Source organism: Tigriopus californicus, chromosome 10 (assembly GCF_007210705.1).
Source record: "Tigriopus californicus strain San Diego chromosome 10, Tcal_SD_v2.1, whole genome shotgun sequence".
Classification (NCBI taxonomy): Eukaryota; Metazoa; Arthropoda; class Copepoda; order Harpacticoida; family Harpacticidae; genus Tigriopus; species Tigriopus californicus.
The window spans coordinates 15,598,465-15,620,711 of NC_081449.1; the positions used below are offsets into that span (position 1 = coordinate 15,598,465).

Sequence of the window (22,247 nt, forward strand, 5' to 3'; positions counted from 1 at the left end):
GGGCATCATCCACAAAACAGGGTGGGCATCATGCACAATTCAGTGTGGGCATCATCCACAATACAGGGTGGGCATCATCCACAAAATAGGGTGGGCATCATCCACGATAAAGGGTGGGCATCATCCTCAATTCACGGTGGGCATTCTCCACGATAAAGTGCGGGCATCATCCTCAATTTAGGGTGGGAATCTTGCACAATTCAGTGTGGGCATCATCCTCAATTCAGGGTGGGCTGAAGGGCCCCAATAATCAACGGCCAATGCCCATCTTTGTACTTGAACTTAGCCAGACCGACCTTTTTGGCCGGTCTTACTCTAGAGCACGCCGGCTTTTGAGTAATGGCCGACCCTATCTCGAGAACATGATGATCTGACAGATTACTAGGCGTCACATGGACATACTGGATCAGATCAAGGTCATTGGAAAAAACCAAGTCAAGAACGTTATTCTCTCTAGTGCAGTGGCTACACCAACATGCTGGGAGAAATTGCGCAAGATCGCATACTCCTCCAGCTTTTTGAACAACTGAGATGTCAATTTCGAGATGGGAATATACTGTACCCATTGGGACTAGCCTCCCACTCTACAACGCTGGCCGGAAAATTAAAGTCTCCTACAATGAATACCTTTGAGCAAACTGCCTTATCCAACTCATTTCGTATGAATTACTATTTCCTATGAAAATGACGGGACAAATAAAATTCTCCAATAGAACCGGATCATCACCCACAGAGAAATCTTCAAGGCCGCCTTAACTAGAGCAAGGAATGTAGCTAAATCGGCTCTTGAAGATTTCTCTGTGGGTGATGATCCGGTTCTATTGGAGAATTTTATGTGTCACTGGGATGAGCGTTTGCACAAATATTTGAATGCTGAAGATCAGGTGATCTGTCATCTTTCTTCCGATGTGAAGGATGCAGACCCGGCCGTGGACGAGCATATGTCAGCCTGTATTCGGCAAAATCAAAAGTAACCGGTTTATCGAGGGATTTTGATGTTATTCGGCTTGGGTATTTGACTGTTCCAAACCAGACGAGTCCAGGTTCTAATCATGGCCATGGACAAACTACCCCCAGATTGCCCAGAATTGATGCCAAGAAGCCTCCAGTTCTTCAAGAGGATACCGACAACAAGGCTTTCACGCAGTGGCGGCCTTTGTGGAATAATTATTCCCGTCTCACATTTCTTGATCAATGCGATCAGACAATCCAAGTTGGACTCTTTTGTGAGTGTTGCAGTGCCGGATTTTGGAGAATCGTCATCACTCAGAGGGCATTCGGACAGACACTTGCCGTCGCGTGAAAGAGATTCTGGATCTTGTCGAGGACCATCTCCGTAGTTTACGAAATGTCGATTTGGACATGGGTGATCTTCTGGCAGTTCGTCAAAAAGAGGGTCAGGACTATACTGCATTCTGCAATTTAATTAGAGAACTCTCCGATTATGCAGATGGTTCCAAAGTCGCAGAACATCGTCTTCTAATTGCGCTCTTATTACAGGGTATGAGAAATGATTCTGATAAGGGCAAGATAATGGAACGGAATCCGATCACGTTTGATGAAGCCCGGAGATATATCCTTGTGTTAGAGACTGCTCGTAAAGGTGCTCGGGTCTTTAATCTTCAGCAAACCTCTCAGGCTATCAGCAGTGTAGATCGGAGCGTCTATGTTACCAAATCTAATTACAAGAAAAATGGTGGCAAATTGGGCAAATGGCCAGAGAAGAAACCTCTAAAGAAACTTGATTCAGAGGTATGTTCTCTTTGCAGTTCTTCCAGAAGACATTCTCATTAGGATTGCCCCGCTGTGAAGACTTCTTGTCATGGCTGTGGTCGACTTGAACATTGGAAACCGGTTTGTCAACAAAAAGGGGACAAGAAAGCAAGCAGTATCCATCTCCGTATTGCATCAGCATCATCCCTGAACCACGGGAACCGGATCAATATCTTGGTATCACCTATTGGATCAAATGAGTCAACAAACTTGCAACTTTGTGCTGATACCGGTGCCGATGTTGTCATCATGGGTATGAACCAGTTCCGAAATTCGAATTTATATCATATTGTTCCCGTTGATTCTCATTTTGATAATATAAACATTTTTGGTGTTGATGGGCGTCCTCTTGATCTTTTTGGCACATTCAAGACAGATTTGTCCGTGGACAGTATCCATCAAGCCCAGGACGTGCAAGTCGTTGTCAGAAGTCTCGATCCAGGTATGTGACCCTATTTAAGAAGGTAGCCGAAGAAATTTCAGTGGACAACGACCTCGTCTTTCGAGGTTCCCGCATTGTCGTCCCTCCTCCTGTCATCAAGGACGTTTTAAATATGCTCCATTCAAGTCACCAAGGGGTTGAGGGTACTCAGAGGCGGGCCAGGCAGATTGTGTTCTAGCCAGAATTTAGCTTCGACATAACAAATATGGTGGAATCTTGTTTAGAATGCGCCTATTTTCGACCATCTAATCAACCCAAACCTCTTATTCAGGCCGATCATCTTTCACGACCTTTCGAGATGGTTACAGCCGATTTTTTCAGTTCTGGAGGGATGGACTATTTGGTCTTGTCTTGTCACTTTTCTGGGTTTCCATTCATCCAGAAGTTTACTTCTTCCTCAACCGCCATGAAGGAACTTCGCGATATTTTTGCTGTACTTGGAATTCCTAATGTCTTCAGGTCTGACAATGCAACCGTTCTTGCCTCGTCACAAACCCAAGATTTTTTGCCACTACCGCTTGCAAACGCTTACCATGGTAGACACCCCGTTCTTCCCCAGTTAGATGCTAAGAAACCTCCACTTTTGAAAGAGGATACCACCCATTAGGCATTTGTCAGGTGGCGGCCGTTATGGAATAATTATTCCCAATTACTTTTGGAGACGATCGTCCCAATGGCGAAGCAAGTTCTCCAAAAGGGAGGGGTCTTCTCTGCCAACGTATTCGTCCAACGAGACCTTCACCATATTGCTGGCTCGAGATAAGGCAGATTTGAACCCACTGTAGCTGGCCTTCAGCGTCTCCTTGTTGACCACATCTGTGAATGCCGTGGACCACAATGTCAATGCCACTAAATCCTCATACAAGAGAAATGGCGGTAAAGCTGGGCAGAAGTTTGGGAAAACAAACCAGCCATCCTCATGTCCGCTATGTGGTTCTTCCAAGAAGCACGTTCGTGCTGATTGCCCGGCTCTTAAGTCTTCATGTCATGGGTGTGGAAGGACACCCTGTGTGTGGATTGGCAGCCTGTGTGTAAAAGTGACGAGAGAAGTAAGGTTGTTAAGGTCTTATCCAAAAATGAAAAAGTCGTCAGTCGATTGCCCCTTATGATGCACCATGGATGGCTTCTCTGTCGGACATGATGAACACGGGTGAGGTCGCTTCTTCAACACCCACTCAGGGATGGATGTGAAACACCTCCAATAGACCACCGATCACTCAGATTCCAGAATCTTCTGCACAAAGATTGATCAGGAATGGGCTGCCGACAGTACTTCAAATTAACGTACTTGCCAACTGCGCCATCGCATGATCGTGAAACGAGAAATAAGGTATTGAGAGAGGGAACATGTATTTCAGTTGATCTCGGTTCGAGAGTGACGTACAAGAGAACCAATACCAGAAAAGTAAACAATCACCTCCTCAACTCGTATGAGAACATCAAATCTCTCCACGCCCTCGCTTTTTAGGTCCCCTAAAGTCCATGATTACCGACACTACAACACAAACAGACTCGGTATGCAGATTTCGTTGATTTTAAAAATGTGATTTGGAGTGGGTAAGTGCTGGATGGCCGTATTAGACCGGGTGGGAAACAAGGCCCAGACCATCAAGAACGAAATAGTTGGTAAATTTTAAGATTTGGGCATAGCTTTGCTAAATGAAATTTTCAAAATCATCGATTCAAATTTTAACTCATTTTTTGTGAAGAGCCAAGGAACTCGTCATTTACAATGAAATTGTGCCCCATGATGGCCTGATTTCAAAAAGTATCCTCACATGTCTCGGCATTTTTTTGGGCAGCATATGGCCTGGGCCTCCCGTGAGAAGACAAGTACAGCAGCTTGTGGATGATTCTAGGTCAGATTTCAACATTGTCCTCATTTGGTCAAGGGTTAACATTCGAAATACTAGTTGTCCATTCAGACATTTTGAAACAATTGAGGACATTGATCCGGTTTTTCTTATTTGTATTTTCATGGGTTTTACTAACCGCTTAATCCCTAATACAATTAAAACAAAAGGTTAGAATTCGTCTAGATTCAAATGACATTCCAATATGAACAGGTTCTGTAAGCATTTCACAAAAAATCATGGTATTGGTTGTGTTTTTCTTTTACAAACATTGGTTTTCAGAGGTATAAATTCCTGTCTCCGGCACTCAAAGCAGGAAACCAAACGCCACCAATAGAAATTTTATTTCATGGTGCTGTGCTCACGAGTGGTTGGAATGTAAAAGTTTCCAGCCACTTATAAAGAAAATAGACATTCTCTCACGCCAAATCTGGCTTCGAGTGGTTTTGAGGGAAAATCATATCTTGAAAACCTGTTCTTTTAAAAGAAAACTGAATATTCACTAGCGGCGGCGTTCTTTGCATGCAGTTGATTCAAGTTGGGATCTCAAAAAGTCAATTGGTCAAACAACAACACCTTGAATACATTCGCCATTTTGTCATCTTGTGTGAAGAGAAGCTCAGGCAAGCCCTCGATCTTCTCTTCAAACTCGACGGCATGAAATAGCGAACCCATTCGATGTGTCTTGGCCTTGTCAACTTTCTTCAAGCCGCACTTTTATAAACTCCACGCAAAGAAGGCCCCCGCTATAGCACAAATAGCTATTTCATTAGCTGTAGAATGGCTTTTTTCCATTATTTTCCATCCACTCGACCAATTGGGTGGGTACTTCGGACAGGACATCCATGGCCAATGCTGCCTTTTTCCAGTTTCCGTTCTCCTTGGCGTAACGGCGAAGTTCAGTGAACTGAACAATATCTCGACTGGCTGTGCGTCCATTTGATTGCAGCAGCCTTTCATCAGAATCAAGCGCCTCCATCTCTGTAAAGTCAGCTTCCCCAACACCCACGATGATGATGCTCAGGGGCAAATGGGAGGCATTAACAATGGCAGATTTAGTTTGTTTGAAGTCTTGAATGACGCCATCCGTGATGATGAGAAGAACATAGTATTTTCTTCCATCTTGATTAATTTTGGCAACCTCCGCCATGTAATTGATTACGGGAGCAAAGAAGGTCGGTCCAAACAATTCAACCTTTGCCAATGTTTCAGTATAAGCTGCAATGATCCCCTCCACGCCTATACATTCGGGGTTAGTGGGATGCTGGTTAAGAAAGAAGTTGTGAGAAACTTCTTGGCTTGGTGGCACTACAGCTCCAAATCCAAAGGCCGGAAACAGGTTGTCGGCGTCGTAATCTTCCAAAATTTGACCAAGCGCACGAACAGCTTCCGTATAGCTATTCTTACCGTTGGGTTTACTTCTATAATGGAGTGATTCTGGCTCGAGATGTTCGCCATTTGAGGCAGTGAAGTCGATAGCGACCGCGAAGTTAAGGGCGGTTCCATTTCGAATGAAGCTCGTAAATTTGTTCTCAATGCTTTCCTTTTTGGCGGCAGGAGTAACATTTTCCGTAGTTATGATGAAGTATCCTTTCTTACTGGAACCCTCTTCAATTATACTTCTATAAACCTGTCCCGGAGCAGCCACCAAAGTGCCCAAGGTTACACTCAAGGTTCCCAGAAGTTGCATGTCTTGGTCTTGGACCACAAATTTGACTTTTTCTCTCCTCTCAAAGTTATAATTGAGTTCAAGCTTGGTCGCCCAAGCAGGGCTCGAGGAATTTCGAATGACTTCGGTGCGTCCCACTTCCTTCCATTGCGAATTGGACTTTGCCATCAAGGTGCAAAACGGACCGGACTTCGAGGACAGATTTTCGCAGGCCACGCCGATTTTTAATTTAGCGGTAGCCATGATGAATCGAGTAGGTTTGATCGCCAGGTGATCTTGAAGCTCAAACTTATGATTCTGTATGAATTGAACTGACAAAACCTGAGTGAATTGAGAACGCGTTTCAACACTACTTTTATACTTCAAACACTTACACTGTCCTAGAGTTATCAGTAGTGTTCTCAAACTTACGCAAACAACATTTATTTGCATCCTGGGCCCTTAATTGCATCTTTTTGCAGCCTGAACCTATATTTGCATCATTAGTATCTTTGGTTGGTTTTCATATTTTTTATGCATTTAGGCTTCTTTTGAGCGTTATTTTTTTTGCTTTGCAGACTTTTTACCGCCTCTGGGATTTGAATCCTTGAAGTTCAAGACGAGAAATTTATGCTTATTGCTTAACTTCAATTCGTTGGTCGATCAAACAATATACATAAATCAAAGTTGGCTGATCTGGCAGACTTGTCTAAGTCTGACTCAAATCCTGCTACTGGATCAATGCCTATATACGCGTACGTCCTATAAATATATTTGGAGGCAGCAAATTGAACAATGAAGAAGCCCGAGACAGAATAGAGTTGGACTTCATTGTTTTAACTAGCCTGGATTCTCGAGAGCTTGAAGGTGCTCAAAGTCAATGCCGAAGTAAAAGCTGTTGCATTGACAACACCTGTGATTGCTGTGGGAGTTAAGCCTTTGATTACTTTTCAGATACTGATCTACTGAAATCAGAGCATGTTATTAGAAAATATGTGCCCAGCTTAGCAAATTGCTTAAAACATTTTTGAATGCCAAAACAATATAAATGATCTTACAAGTTTATTTGCATCCTGGGCTTGTTTTTTCGCATCTTTTTTTGCATTTTGAGGTGCTTTTTATGCATAATTTTGAGAACCTTACTAATCAGGAAAGCTGTTACGTCATTCAATGATTTGATGTTTGCTTTTTGAATTACTAAAGCCAAATTGTAGGTGTCCGTAAGAAAAAAATACAAATATGGTTACATATGTAATAAATAGAAGGAAATTGTGAAAAGGTCCGAAAGCAAAAAAGTAGTTGACAACAATTTGCTTTCACAATGAGTATGACTAGAATTCAGAGTTCAATGCCCATAAAAACAAGATGAGGAGGGGAAGAGCAGCATCAGTAGGTAGAGAAAGATTAGCGATATAATTCTTGGTTGTTACAACACAGTGGGTGGGCCAGATTGAGCAGGTCCCTTGTCGGCTTCCGTCGTTGATGGAATTTTGCTGAAAGCCTTACAATTCGAGACTTAATTTTCACCGGAATGTGGGATTCAATCTCGGATGACTGAAAACTTACGGCCTTGCTTCTCCATGCCCAGGTCTCTATTTAATACGAAATTGTATCATTTCAATGAAAAAGCAAAACGAAAAGGGAGGAGACCTGCCGTAGTGGTTAGAGTGCTGTCATAAGAAACACTATGCTTAAAAGAATTCGTATTCAGTGCTAGGCCTTATTTCAGCTTCGATGTGAATATTGCTTCCATGATAGAGCGCAAGACGTACCTGGGATGGTGGAACGACAAGTGTCTGAAGATTCCGATTCGTTGACGCAGTTTTGGCTCCAATTAGTCGAGGCGGGCTTTCCATGATAATGACTTATTAAAAGTCACACCAAGTAAGGTCACTGTTGGGGATTCCTCCACCATCTTGTCGCCCACCCTGATTGCCAGTTCCCTTTTCCTCCCTATCATCATAAACTCGGATTTGCTTGGGTTTGCGGCCAGCTAGGAGGCTTTCATGAAGGTCAGGACTTCAAGTGCTGCACTCTGTAGCACCTCGCGCTTTTCCTCCTTTGTAGCTCGGGATGCATAGGCAGTGGTGTCATCTGCGTAGCCGAGTGTCATAGCCTCCGAAATGCATTCTTCAACGTTGGCGACCATGACGAGAAACAGCGCGGGTGACATGATGGATCCTTGGGGGCTTCCCACGTCTACTCTAAGCATGCCTGAGTTAGTCCCATTGTAGTCAACAACTTGTCTTTCATATGCCAAGATACCGAGAGGATGGCTGTGCGAGAACGGCCAGCACCATAGGTAACGAGCTTTTCGATCAGAAGACAAGGATACAATGTGTCGAAGGTAGCCGAGAGATCGAGTAGGAGAGCTCCACAGTGGAAATCCCTCCATCCCAGCCTTCCTCCAATCATCATCGACCGCCGCCAATGCAAACGTTGTGGATAAATTCGCTCGAAATCCGTATTGTGATGGGGGTATAATTTGGTAAGCATCTAGATATGAAACCAATTGCATACGGATGATCTCCTCTAGGACATTGCTAAACGATTGTAGAATACTAATAATTGGGCGATAATTTTCCTTCATGCTTTTTGGTCCGGGTTTGTGTTGTGGCAAAATTCTTGCAATCTCCCAAGATTCCGGGATCGCGCCTTCTATGATGATGCTATTTATGAGCCAGGTCAGGAGAACTGAGAGGACATCAGGGGCAACTTTCATTGCTGCTGAGGCTATGCCGAATATGCCAGGGCACTTAGAGTTCTTACTCTCTGCTTGGCTCCCCATAAAGGGTCTCCTTGGGTCATGGTTAATTTTTGCCGTATGGTTTCGATCTTTTTGATGAAGTGGTTGTTTAGGGCGCTTGCAGTCTCTACTGAGCTCAGTTCACGGGATCCATCTCTGATAGAAATGCTTTGGCTGTCACCACGGCCCAACAGGTCTCGCACAACTTGCCACTCTTCCCTGTTTCCCATCTCTACTCGATTTGACACATTATTTTGGCCTCTTTTTTGGAGAGAATAAATTTACTACACCCCAATCGCAGAATTCGGAGCTTCTGGAGTTTGCTTATTCGGGGGGGGGGCAGTCCTCCTTCTCTGTGATGGGATGGTGCATGTCTGTTGTCTGTTTAGGACTCCGAGGAAAAGATGGCTAAGCATGTCGGCCATATCTTTGGTTTTGGTCGTGATGCGAGATCTGAGGCAAATGATGTTGGATCGATCCTGTGCCACGCCCAACTCTCTAACTTGTCGCCTGAGCCATCCTGTGTAGTCCAGACTATGAGCGAGTGGTCACTCATGACATTTTTGACAGTTTTTATGTCTTCGACATGTACATTTGAATAAACCCAGTCCAGATCTGGCTCCACGATGAGGCCTTGCACAGACCGCGAGAATGTTCTGCCAAAGGACGTGAGTTGAAGCCCAACCTTTTCCACGGTATTTTGTTTCAAGTCGAATTTTTTCGAAGTGACAGAGAGCTGGTTTTCAAACGTCCGGTCTCGACTAAGAACGTAATCGTATTCCCATGGTTTCCCCATCAACCTCAAAAGACCCAAAAGGGTGTTTCATCTTTCTCTTAGAGTTGGCATAAGAGAAAAAAGCCCTCGGATTCGACCTGACCTCCAGAACCACCTCACTCTCAGTTTGCAACTGGTCATTTTCGATGGAGGCCTTACTTTTACCCTGAATTACGTCCAACCTCTTTTTGGAGACTACTCACAATTACTGGATTCGAAGTGCTCTTAAGCCTTCTTGCTAGCTTGCAACTCTTTTTGAACAAAGTCTCCCTACATTTTGTAATTTTTGTCCGTGTCCCACCCTTGGAAACACATTCAGAAATTGCTAGGCTGGAGCAAGTTTCCTCAAAAACTGAAACTAATTTAGCAATGTCTACATCTATGGACGGTTCCTGTTTCAGAATTGGAACCAGGTCCAATTTTTCTAATCTTTCTACAATCATCAGCCAATGTTCGTCCCCTGATTATTGCCAATCTTACCAATCTAAATACGAACCTGTTCTATAATTCTATCTACTTTATTGAGCTCTTTGTACATGGAACAACAGATTACCACTCAGCTGTCCTTCAAGAATTTCTCTTGAAATTGATGTGACCTTTTGACCACCGTGATATTGACAAATGTGAGAAGAGGCGAGAAGAGAGGACCGTATCCAAGAATGTAGCTTAAGTCTCGTGTCTCGTTCTGGTTGAAATTGATTCAAGCAATACAGGCATGGATCTCAAAAGCCGAGATGTTTGCTGGAATGAAAAAAGCTTTCATTTTGTTTGAGCGCAATTAAAAAGCGAGTCAACAGTGCTCTAATTAGCCACCCTCAATCAATTCTCGACAAATAATGAAGTTAAACGCCTAAAAGGCGTACAGAAACCAAAACAAACAATTGCCTTGAGCATGCTTAATTATCGAGAGATGTGAGCGACAAGAAGTGAGTGCTTTGCTTTGGAGCTTCCTATTGACTCTTTACATCGTTGGACATACTCTATTATCAAATACCTGTCACTTCATAATTAAATCGTTACTAATGCAAGCATGATTGGCAGAATCGGTTGATAGGCTCGATTGTAGCCAACGTTAAATATCTACTAGAGTTTGTTCATGCATTTCCTCATTCGTCGTCCTATTTCACAGCTCTTGAGAATGGTAAAGCTGCCCCTCAAATCACGTGATGAAAACCCAGATCCCAGAGACATTCTCATTTTCTAAACGAGGAAAAAATATCATTTCAAAATTCTATGTGTGATTTGTGATCTCTGTCATTCTTTAACAATAGCAGAATGATTACCTTTCAAGAAAATATTCAGACTCATTTGTATAAAATAAATCAATGCTCGATATTTAGAACATATAAGAAAAATTTAATCCAATGTCTAGCTTTGGTTCAAAAACAGCATTCATTTGTTTTAAAACTGCATGGCAGGACGAATTTCTGGTCCCAAATAGTGCCAAGCTTTGACGATAGCGGGCTTTAGGCGATTGATTTTTCTATGACTAATGGCCCCAACTTTCCTCTTGAAAATGGACAAAAGTCCAAAGTCCATTATATTAAGACTTGGAGCGGTTCCTGTCCTGTGATCCATGGCAGTACTTGATCAACCAACATTTGCTAGTGGACATACCGGTTCACTTTGACACCTTCAGGAATGATGATTAGGGACGTTTCTGGGTCGCATGGTGTTCCGTGCACATTTGTGTATTAATAGAATGATGTATATTTGAATAACAGAGATACGAATGTTGGCACGAAACAGGGTTGGACATCAGCTGAGGGGAGAAACACCAACATTTCCAACTTGCATTGTCTGACAAAAAAGATGAGAGCCAATGAGGATCAATCTCCAATGAGATTGGAAGCTCTACCCCAGACCTTAAACTCACTGAAAAAAATAGTAACGCAATTCAAGGAAAAGGGACACCAAAAGAAGTCAACTTCGTGAACCCATAACCCTAAAATGGCTGTCACTAATCAGCTCTAGACGAAAGAAGTCATTGGAATACTCTCAGACTGAAAGATCATGAAGAAAACCTCTCGCAGGAACTCCATTGGTGAACCTCCAGAAAGAACCATCAACTTTGAACGTCTGAAGTGCAAACATCTCCATTGGTTTCGAATCAAGATCAAGCGTTAGAGTGCTGAAAGAGACACAGAGTCTATCATCCTCTTTGAATAGGATAGTGATTGTCAACGATAAAAGTCGGAACACGGAAGCCGTGCATGCAGTGTCAAGAGGATCTGGGGAAGTGCATCGCGATACATCAGTCGTCAAGTACAGACATATTGAAAAGTCTCAAGAACTGAGCACTCGAGCAACTTTCAAGTTATTACTCCGTCACTCCGACCTAGCACCTTCAATTCGATCGAACCGACGTCATCGCGAGGATCTCCGTTGGACACAAAATCACCTTCATCAAAACTGTAGGATTAGACAGACCATTTGCTGTTTATCATTACATGTTTACCTCTTCCATGGCCCATCAATTAGCCCTTGTTCATTACCGGAGCAGGCCAGGTGAGTGGTAATCTGTGGTTTCAAGTATGAAGAGTTCAATAAAGTACATAGAACTATAGGACAAGGTTCGTCTCTAGATTGGTAAGATTGGCAATAACCAGAGAGTAGAGATCACTCTAGGCAATTAGGGTAAGAACCGAAGACCTTAAGATAGGTCTAAGAAACTCAGTCCATTTACTAAGAGCTCTCTTCAAACTCTGAGAACTGTTAAGTTTTTTTTTCGCCTAATGCTTCTTGGCTAGACTCAAACCATTGTGACGATTTTTCTTCCTTGGGACGGATGATGCTTGCTCCCATGCTCATCTTGAACCATTCAGGGAATCTTCGATTGATACAGTTTCTTGGCTTTCGTGAATTTGCTAATGAGTTGGCACTTTTGGGAATGCAGGTTGAAATTGTCCTTCACAATTGATGTCATTGTTGAACACGAAATCTCGTCATCAGTGGTCATTGGCATACTTCGAGATCACGTTATTATGCTTGACACCAGGGTGATCTAAGGAGGAGATATCCCCAAAAAGTAGTGATGGGAACGTTGCCTCTAAAGTCTCAAGCATTCAATGCAATACCTGTCCAATGCAAGATTTTAAAGGCATTATGCAAGCTTGAGACTCTTCGAGACATTGGCAGTGTCGTCAATATGGATCAAACTGAGATCGAGGTCCTTATTGAGCACACCTAACGAATCTTTAATTAGAACTGTGAAATATTGGTCGAACCACGGCCCTGTTACGTGTTACAGTCATTCAATTGATGTTTAAGTCTCTACTACCCAAGCCATCATATCATGGAAAAATTTGTCCCGGCATTATAGTTCTTACAACAACACTAGATGTGAAAAGATAGGCAAGACAAATCACCGTTGTTTCTTGAACCCTTGCTTGTTAGTGTCACTGTCATGAATGCATGCAATTGACTAGAGCGTCAAAATTTCAGCCCACTTGACCAAGGTGGTAGATGACTAGTTCGCAAATTGATCAAGCTCTGTTTTATCCAAAATTGCATATCACTAACGTTTAAATGTTTTCATACGTAAATGCAAATTGTCTTCAGTTTTCGCCATACCACTGAAAAATGAAAATTAATCTAGCCGCATGTTATATAAATGGAGGTGACAGGAAAATATGTTTGGGAAATATGATTTGGCGATCCTTGCCTTTGGTCACACTGAACCTCAAAAGAACCTTTTTGATTAGACTAGGGGAAGACTCTTAGATTTGGGAACTTGAAGGAACACAATTTCCAAATTTGTTACGTTTTTGCGCCCATTGTTATTTAATGCCCATGTTTTTCAAATTGGCAATCTAGCTTCTTCTAGCTCAAACTAAAACTGATGTTCATAAACTACCCGAGTCTGGGGTTTTCGCGAGCTGATCACTAGGTCATCCTGGGTTTATAGGTACAGTAAAAATTGGATATTAGAGCGGCTTTGGGGCCGTGAATTTCTGCTCTTATATCTGATTTGGTCTTATATCCGATTTTTACTGTACTCTCCTCCCATGCGACATCTGACGGACAAATAATCCCTTACTTGTGCCTTTGGGCCACTAATGTCTCACGGTTCATTGCTTTCTCTAGCCCCTACAAAGAATGTAATCCTCTGAATAATTACAATGAATGATCACGATTCGTCTTATTGTTCCTAATTGAGCTTTGTGTAACAATATTTGGTCTACCATCACATTTCAATATCAAATTCAACTCCGTTTCCTGTTTGGGAAGGGTAGCAAAAAAGAGAGCTGCAGTTGAGTAACCCTTGACAATAACACTTGGCTCAAGAAAAAAATCCATTGCATACAATAACATCTGTATCAATTAAAAATGTGTCCCAATGGCAAACAATACAACAAAAATTATCATTTTCTTTTAAATCAAACAAAGACACTCAATGGATAACCTAGAAAATGCAATTGTGTGCCTAAGTTATATAACAGATGAAGAAAGGCTTAAAGGGGGTGAAAATGACCATTTCCCATTTCATTTTTTTCTCATGATTACATTTTTTTGCATTTTTCCAACTTCTTTCCCATTTCTCTGCACTTAAAACTTTATTTCGTAAAAAGAGACAACTTGTTTTTTCCAGGTCCAATGATTAGGGAATTGAGTTGGTCACACCATTTTACAAGCAAAATAAATCTACTGAACCTTGTCACACGGAAGCTACTCCTTCTGAGTCTGAGCCTGCTAGTTTCTGTATTCTCTCCCACGAAACTAGCTTCAAACAGTGCTCACACACTAAGCACGTGTCAAAATAGTCATCAGTTTTGAGCCAAAATTAATGCTTGAATCTAGCTATCATGAATTTTAATGGAAATGTATCGGCCCAAACATCTCTCTTAAAAATGTGAGATATTTTTTTAAGCATGGTGTTTCTTATGACAGCACTCCCTTCCTTTTACAGTGCATCAGATCAGGCCAACACAAAGATATTTTTGCTCGTTAACCTTACGCCCTCTAAGCATATACCTTATAGTTCCCTTAGGCAATGCCTTGGTCCGTATCAGATTGGTTCTCTATCTGTGGGTGTGGTTACGTCTAAAAAGTTCCTTGAGACAAGCTGGGAAGGAGAAATGAACCGAAACTTCTCTAGGAACTGCCTTCATTTTGTTGTTTTCATTGAAATGATACAATTTCGTATTAAATAGAGACCTAGGCATGGAGAAGTGAGGCCATAAGTTTTCAGTCATCCGAGGATTGAATCCCACATTCCGGTGAAAATTAAGTCTCGAATTGTAAGGCTTTCAGCAAAATTCCATCAACGACGGAAGCCGACAAGGGACCTGCTCAATCTGGCCCACCCACTGTGTTGTAACAACCAAGAATTATATCGCTAACCTTTCTCTACCTACTGATGCTGCTCTTCCCCTCCTCATCTTGTTTTAATGGGCATTGAACTCTGATTTCTAGTCATACTCATTGTGAAAGCAAATTGTTGTCAACTACTTTTTCGCTTTCGGACCTATTCACAATTTCCTTCTATTTTTTACATATGTAACCACATTTGTATTTGTTTCTTACGGACACCTTCAAATTGCCTTTAGTAATTCAAAAGGCAAACATCAAATCATTGAATGACGTAACAGCTTTCCTGATAACTAAGGTTTTCAAAATTATGCATAAAAAAGAACCTCAAAATGCAAAAAAAGATGCGAAAAACAACCCCAGGATGCAAATAAACTTGTAAGATCATTTATATTGTTTTGGCATACAAAGATGTTTTAAGCAATTTGTTAAGCTGGATACATAGTTTCTATTAACATGCTCTGATTTCAGTGAATCAGTATCTGAACAGTAATCTAAGACTTAACTCCCATAACAATTACAGGTGTTGTCAATACAACAACTTTGACTTGACTTGAGGGACTAGAGAGCCATGAATCAGTTGATGTATTTTATCTTGGAAGGCTAGTCAGAGAATAGTAGGTACAAATAGTAAAGTACAAATTTTCGGCCGAAACAAAATTAGTCAACAGAGCCAAATACGCATAAAAAAAAAATATGAAAACCAACCAAAGATGCTGATGATACAAATATAGGTTCAGGCTGCAAAAAGATGCAATTAAGGGCCCAGGATGCAAATAAATGTTATTTGCGTAAGTTTGAGAACACTACTGATAATCCTCAGACAGTGTAAGTGTTTGAAGTATAAAAGTAGTGTTGAAACGCGTTCTGAATTTATTCATCTTTGGCCTGTTCTATCCATACAGAATCGTAAGTTTGAGCTTCAATATCACCTGGTGATCAAACCTACTCGATTCATCATGGCTACCGCTAGATTAAGAATCGGCGTGGCCTGCGAAAATCTGTCCTCGAAGTCCGGTCCGTTTTGCACCTTGATGGCAAAGTCCAATTCGCAATGGAAGGAAGTGGGACGCACCGAAGTCATTCGAAATTCCTCGAGCCCTGCTTGGGCGACCAAGCTTGAACTCAATTATAACTTTGAGAGGAGAGAAAAAGTCAAATTTGTGGTCCAAGACCAAGACATGCAACTTCTGGGAACCTTGAGTGTAACCTTGGGCACTTTGGTGGCTGCTCCGGGACAGGTTTATAGAAGTATAATTAAAGAGGGTTCCGGTAAGAGAGGATGCTTCATCATAACTACGGAAAATATTACTCCTGCCGCAAAAAAGGAAAGCATCGAGAACAAATTTACGAGCTTCATTCGAAATGGAACCGCCCTTAACTTCGCGGTCGCTATCGACTTCACTGCCTCAAATGGCGAACATCTCGAGCCAGAATCACTCCATTATAGAAGTAAACCCAACGGTAAGAATAGCTATACGGAAGCTGTTCGTGCGCTTGGTCAAATTTTGGAAGATTACGACGCCGACAACCTGATTCCTGCCTTTGGATTCGGAGCTGTAGTGCCACCCAGCCAAGAAGTTTCTCACAACTTCTTTCTTAACCAGCATCCCACTAACCCCGAATGTTTAGGCGTGGAAGGGATCATTGCAGCTTATACTGAAACATTGGCAAAGGTTGAATTGTTTGGACCAACCTTCTTTGCTCCCATAATTAAGTACATGGCGGAGATTGCCAAAAATAATCAAGATGGAAGAAAATACTATGTTCTTCTCATCATCACGGATGGCGTCATTCAAGACTTCAAACAAACTAAATCTGCCATTGTTGATGCCTCCCATTTGCCCCTGAGCATCATCATCGTGGGTGTTGGGGAAGCTGACTTTACAGAGATGGAGGCACTTGACTCTGATGAAAGGCTGCTGCAATCAAATGGACGCACAGCCAGTCGAGATATTGTTCAGTTCACTGAACTTAGCCGTCACGCCAAGAAGGACGGAACCTGGAAAAAGGCAGCATTGGCCATGGATGTCCTGTCCGAAGTACCCACCCAATTGGTCGAGTGGATGGAGAACAATGGAAAAAAGCCATTCTACAGCTAATGAAAAAACACAATCAAGATCATGATATTTTGCGAAATTCTTACAGACCTGTACATGTTGAAATGTCACTTGAATCTAAACGAATTCTAGTCGAATTCTTCCCTTTTGTTTTAATTTTTATAAGGATAACATTCCCTGAAGCGGTTAGTAAAGCCCATGAAAATACAAATCAAAATATAAAACCGGATCAATGTCCTAAATTGTTTCAAAATTTCAAATGTTAACCCTTGACCAAATAAGGACAATGTTGAAATCTAATCTAAAATCATCCACGAGCTGCTGTACTTGTCTTCTGTATATCAATGCATTACGGGGTGGATTTGACAAGGTGTTACAGAATTTGCTTGGGCTACAGTGACTATATGGCTGAACCATTTACCTTCAAAATTGGTGCCCTAATTACCAACGGCATTCCCTTAGCATTGAAACCATAGCGACACTTGTTGAACTACGACTTTCAAAGGACGGAAGCCAACGTTAGCAAGTCATATCTAGGTACAGCACTGGGTATGGCAGCGGTGACGCTGGCAGTGGGTGTTTTCAGTAAATATTTTGGGCCAAGAGTGATCAATTTGACTAATTCTGAAAACAGTTCATCAAAGATCCTAAACCCAGAATCTGGTGTGTCTAGAGCAATTTTCAAAGAGGCGATTCATGCTTCTATTTGTAACACTTTATCCTGTCCACCTTGTATGTCCTGTGACGGAAAGCTCATTACGATAATCGTAATAAAATAGAAAAATAAAAAATCATTACTTAGGAATTGAATAATGTATCTATTATGTACGGAGGAATGGCATACATAGCCTTCTTAGCCGCTCGGGGACTCAGGTGCGTTCCAAGAATAATCTCATGAGTATTTGTTTACCCCTCTTACAATTCAAGACATCTTCTTCCATACCTCCTTCAAGACTCCGAGAATTCAAATTCGATGAAAAAAAAGTAATTTCATCATTCATATTTCCCCTCGTTCTTATTTTTTACTTCAATGTTCTAATTATCTCACCGTTCCAAGCATCTCAATATGTATTTGTAAATCTGTCATATCTGCTAGCAACTCGTATGATAGACAGGGACTCTCATACGACGCTTCAGGTTCTTCTTTTGCTGACAAGGTATAAGGTCCCCTTTTACCTTGTCATGAGGGCATGTATACGAATTAAAGCATCGTCATGAGAGAACCACACCCTGACCCCAATGAGGGGCTCTATGTCCCAACATGTTGCGAGAGGCTTGGAAGAGGCGCAGTAAGCGCATCCATTTCTCTGTACATAATACTATGCTCAGCATGAACGCATATACAACAATCTGCGACTTACTCTCACCAAGTCAACTCTACCTATTCATTTCATAGTTAGTAAAAGTCTCGTAACTTGGTTCAAGCAATACAAGCTTTCAAGATTAAACGATTGTTTGCTCATATCACAATATCGTGCAGGTCCTCTAACCTTTCTTGATTTAAATATACTTCATTTTCTTTGTAACTTCTGCAAAAGCTGCGACTGAAGAAGTTTGAGTATGCTATATGGCCTTATCCATTCTATCGGAGCTGCAACTAGTGCCAAAAGAACCGTTACAGACACTATGCATATCTCTAACATTATGCTAAGTTTTCCATGTCACGGAAAAACTTTTCATGGACTGCAAACGGAAGCAAAAATATCCTATCTCTTAAACAGCTCATCTTATTCCGTCAGCTACATAAGCTTTTGACAACATAACTTTGAAACGATCGACTTTGCATGTAAATGATATAAAATTGACCTACCGTTAATTGAAGTGATCTACGTTTCTGATTTTTTACTTTAATTCGAAAAGTGGCTCAGAGTGGCTATGACCTAGAACAGGCCGATTTGCCGGGAAGCTCGTTCGCAGTCCATATTTCTAGAAGTCCGTGACTGAACATATGCCGATTTGCTCGATTTCTAACAAAAAACATTGTTGGAAATCCGTCCCAAATTGACCTCCCCGTCAAAAACCTAGGAATCTTGAAGGGAGACCGTAAAAACCTGCTAATTTTTTTCCTATTAATGGATCCACTCTTTTCCTAATTGTTGAACATCAACTCTTTATATAAAGTAATATGGGAAAATACCTCCCCACAACCTTGCTATTCTTGAAGGCAAACTTTGGCCAGAAAAGAACTTCGATAAAGAGGAAAGTGTTTTAGCACCATTCAAAGAAACACTAAGCTGTGACTTCCTGCGACCTTATTTTTCACATTGTTGAAGGAATTTGTAAACTATAATTTGTTTGTACTCAATTAAAGAGCTATTAAAAATTGGATCAATTATCTCGCTTCTATTGATTGCAAACAAATGAATTGATTCAACGCCCCAAGGTCTAATTTTCAAAAGATCCGTGCAAACAGCGCATTTTTATTTCCTTGTGACCTCGATGTTACTAAAAATGTCCTTGCAAGTACGAGTACTTGACACCACATAAATGAGATATGATATCTAACATAAAAATAGTTGCGCATGGATGATCTGCGCAATGACTTGCTTTTTTTATTTTTATCTCGTGGGTACTTCCCAGTTGAGCTTGCTCAGCTTGGTATTAAATGGGTGGTGCCTCCCTGATTCTGACGGCCTACACACAACAAAAAAAAATCGCTTTCTGCTTTCCAGCTCAATACAGCTATTTTAAATTAGGAAGGCTTTGGAGTCTGCTCGAAAAAAGTACTTATTTCATCGCATACGCAAGACATATATAACTCAAAAAATATGTTGTTACTTATGAGTATTCAAGTTTGTTACCACAGATGCTACTAAATTACAAGGAAAAATGAAATTGTGTTCAATTCACAGGCTTAGGTGGATCGAGCTTTGCAATGGGTCAAACGGTCTAGTCAGATGTCCCGAATAGTTTTTGCACCTATTTCTTCATTTGATTTTCGTTTCTTTTGCATTAACATTTAGAAGTAACAAAGTGGCGACAAGTTACGGGCCTGAAGCATTGTTTCTTTTCAAGCTCAGTTGCACCCTTTCGAACTGAATTAGCGCTTTCGGGGCCAAAATGGGGGACGCATGCGTCGTTTGGGGTTTATATTGGATTTTTATGATTAATGGATTTTTATGATTAAAGGATCTCTGGATTACAAGCTCAAAAGTTGTGACGCAATTGAATTGAACTGAATTGTGGACAAGTAATTCGCGAATCATTATCTAGATCTGTTGGTATGGTTGTACATTCAAGAGGAATGCGACTCAAATGATACCCTTCAAACCTCAAAAATACAAAAATTCACATTTGCATAGCGAGAATGAATCCAAGGAAGTTTGTTTACTTATTAACGAATTAATGTGCATTTAACAAGACAAAGCCTATACATATATCACACTCTTTTTGTTTTATTGATTGGCCCCAAAGAAGTTATTTTCGAGTTCAGGATCCAGATGAAAGTTCATTCTCAAACCCCAAGGCTGACTCTTTTAATATCTAATGTAAAAAGTCGTGTATCTGTATCAGATCATTGCATTGCACATCAGATTCCCTGATAACTCTCGGACTGTCCAATTATTTGAGATATATAAGCAGTGCTGAAACACGCTCGAGATTCACTTATCTTCGGGCAAAGGTCCGTTTCAAACCAAGTTTAAAGCTTGAGCTTCAATTTCCACTAGTGGTCTGATCTGATTGGCTCACCATGGCCACGTTTAAATGGAAAATTAGTGTGGCCTGCGAAAATCTGTCCTCTAAATCCGGTCCGTATTGCACCCTGATGGTAAAGTCCGGTTCACAATGGAGGGAAGTGGGACGCACCGAAGTCATTCGAAATTCCTCGAATCCGATTTGGACGACCAAGTTTGAGCTCGATTATAACTTTGGGAAGGAAGAGATACTTAAATTTGAGGTCCAAGACCAAGACATGCAACTTCTAGGATCCCTGTGTGTCACTTTGGGCACTTTGGTGGATATTCCTGGAAAAGTTTTTGATTGTGGAATAGAAGAGGGATTGAGCAGGAGGGGGCGCTTCATCATAACTACGGAAGATCCTAGGCCTGTCCCCCAAAACCGTGTCAAAAGCAACTTCATGAACTATGATATCGACCTGAACTTTGTTGTTGCTTTTGACTTCACTGACCCAAAGGGTAAACAAGTTGAACCGGTGGCACGTCAATCTAGGGGCAAGAGTAACTTGTCTGAAGCTGTCAATGCTCTTGGGCATATCCTGGAAGATTACAACGCCGACAACCTGTTTCCCGCCTATGGATTTGGAGCTGCAATTCCACCCAGCCAAGAAGTTTCTTACAACTTCTCTCTCAACCAGCATCCCACTAACCCCGAATGTTTAGGCGTGGAGGGGATCATTGCAGCTTATTCCGATACGTTGGCAAAGGTTCAATTGTTCGGACCAACCTTTTTCTTCCCCGTGATTGAGCAAATGGTGCAGATTGTCAGACAACAACAGGATAAACGAAGATACTATGTTCTCCTCATTGTTACGAATGGTATCATCGAAGACTTCAAACAAACCAAGTCTGCCTTGGCTGAGGCCTCTGATTTACCATTGAGCGTCATTATTGCCGGTGTTGGTGATGCAGACTTTTCAAAGATGGTGGCTCTCAATGCCGGTGAAAGCTGGCTTCAATCTTTTGGATGCAAATCCAGTCGAAATGTTGTCCAGTTTGTTGAGCTCAGCCATTACGTAAGTCAGGACGGAACCTGGAAGAAGGCAGCATTGGCCTTTGATGTCATGTCCAAAGTATCTTCCCAATTCGTAGCGTGGAAGGAAAACCATGCAAAAAGTCAATCCAAGCCAAAGGAAAATCGTAACCCATGGCTTTCATCAGTAACTAATTGTTTTCAAAATTGTTCATGCGGGAAGTCATTCAAGCCCTCGCGTTAAAGATGCTGAAAGTAAATGATGTATGTTTCAATCAGTAGCTCCCCAAGACTTCCATAAGCCACATGGCTTGTTTTCATGAAGTCTTCATCAAAGAAGGAGTAAGATGAAGTAAAATGCTAGGTCACCCTGACACTCAGAACGCAAAAGATGGTTAAAACATTAAAGTATCAAAGGATGGGGTGTAATATTGCAGCATGGCACTTATCACTATATTCACCGAAGTATCTTATCCCAGATCACATAGTCATTCAGATTGCGGAAAGACAACACAACAGATAACAAGGAAAAAGACCAAAAACTAAAAATGTCATGCATAATAGTTCTTTAAATGGCAATCTGATGAATACGATTTTATGGAAGCATTCAGCGTTTGCAATTCCCAGAGTTTCAGCGAGTCTTAGGCAAGAAGATTTCAGAATAATTTTGTTCATAAAAAACATTCCCTGTTGTAGTGTTATTCTTTATTTCGGTTATCACGGCTTATGCCATGCTCATGCATCATGCTCTCTCATTCCTCATATATGCTCTCTGTGTATATACGATCTCTGGTATCCATGCCCCAACTACCGTTCAATCAACAGTTTGCAATACTAGAGCTTCACCCCGAGTGCGTCGTCTGTCTGTTCTCCGCACGTCCATAACATAACACATGTTTTCAGTAGAAGATAAGACAGGAGATTTTGAAGCTATCACGATTCGACAAAAAGGAGGCTAAAATAGATATCACCCCCTCTTCGTATCTTGAA

General features: G+C 41.5%; 3 protein-coding genes across 3 annotated transcripts; 2 read left to right on the forward strand and 1 right to left on the reverse strand.

The window, feature by feature from the left end:
* Positions 1 to 4,174: 4,174 nt before the first annotated feature.
* Positions 4,175 to 6,200, reverse strand: LOC131888305 (copine-9-like). Its single transcript, XM_059237132.1, has one exon. It carries the CDS (start codon positions 6,167 to 6,169, stop codon positions 4,838 to 4,840), a length of 1,332 nt encoding a protein of 443 aa, XP_059093115.1. The 5' UTR covers positions 6,170 to 6,200; the 3' UTR covers positions 4,175 to 4,837.
* An 8,800-nt stretch (positions 6,201 to 15,000) lies between these two features.
* On the forward strand, positions 15,001 to 17,428 carry LOC131888332 (copine-5-like). The gene has a single exon (XM_059237170.1). The coding sequence runs from the start codon at positions 15,318 to 15,320 to the stop codon at positions 16,647 to 16,649; it is 1,332 nt and encodes a 443-aa protein (XP_059093153.1). The 5' UTR covers positions 15,001 to 15,317; the 3' UTR covers positions 16,650 to 17,428.
* A 2,782-nt stretch (positions 17,429 to 20,210) lies between these two features.
* LOC131888249 (copine-8-like) lies at positions 20,211 to 21,865 on the forward strand. Its single transcript, XM_059237053.1, has one exon. It carries the CDS (start codon positions 20,299 to 20,301, stop codon positions 21,499 to 21,501), a length of 1,203 nt encoding a protein of 400 aa, XP_059093036.1. The 5' UTR covers positions 20,211 to 20,298; the 3' UTR covers positions 21,502 to 21,865.
* Positions 21,866 to 22,247: the final 382 nt, after the last annotated feature.

Excerpts from the sequence above, each read along its gene's own strand:
- LOC131888305 (XM_059237132.1), bottom strand. The coding sequence starts at position 6,169 with ATGCAAATAAATGTTGTTTGCGTAAGTTTGAGAACACTACTGATAACT.
- LOC131888249 (XM_059237053.1), top strand. The coding sequence starts at position 20,299 with ATGGCCACGTTTAAATGGAAAATTAGTGTGGCCTGCGAAAATCTGTCC.
- LOC131888332 (XM_059237170.1), top strand. The coding sequence starts at position 15,318 with ATGCAAATAAATGTTATTTGCGTAAGTTTGAGAACACTACTGATAATC.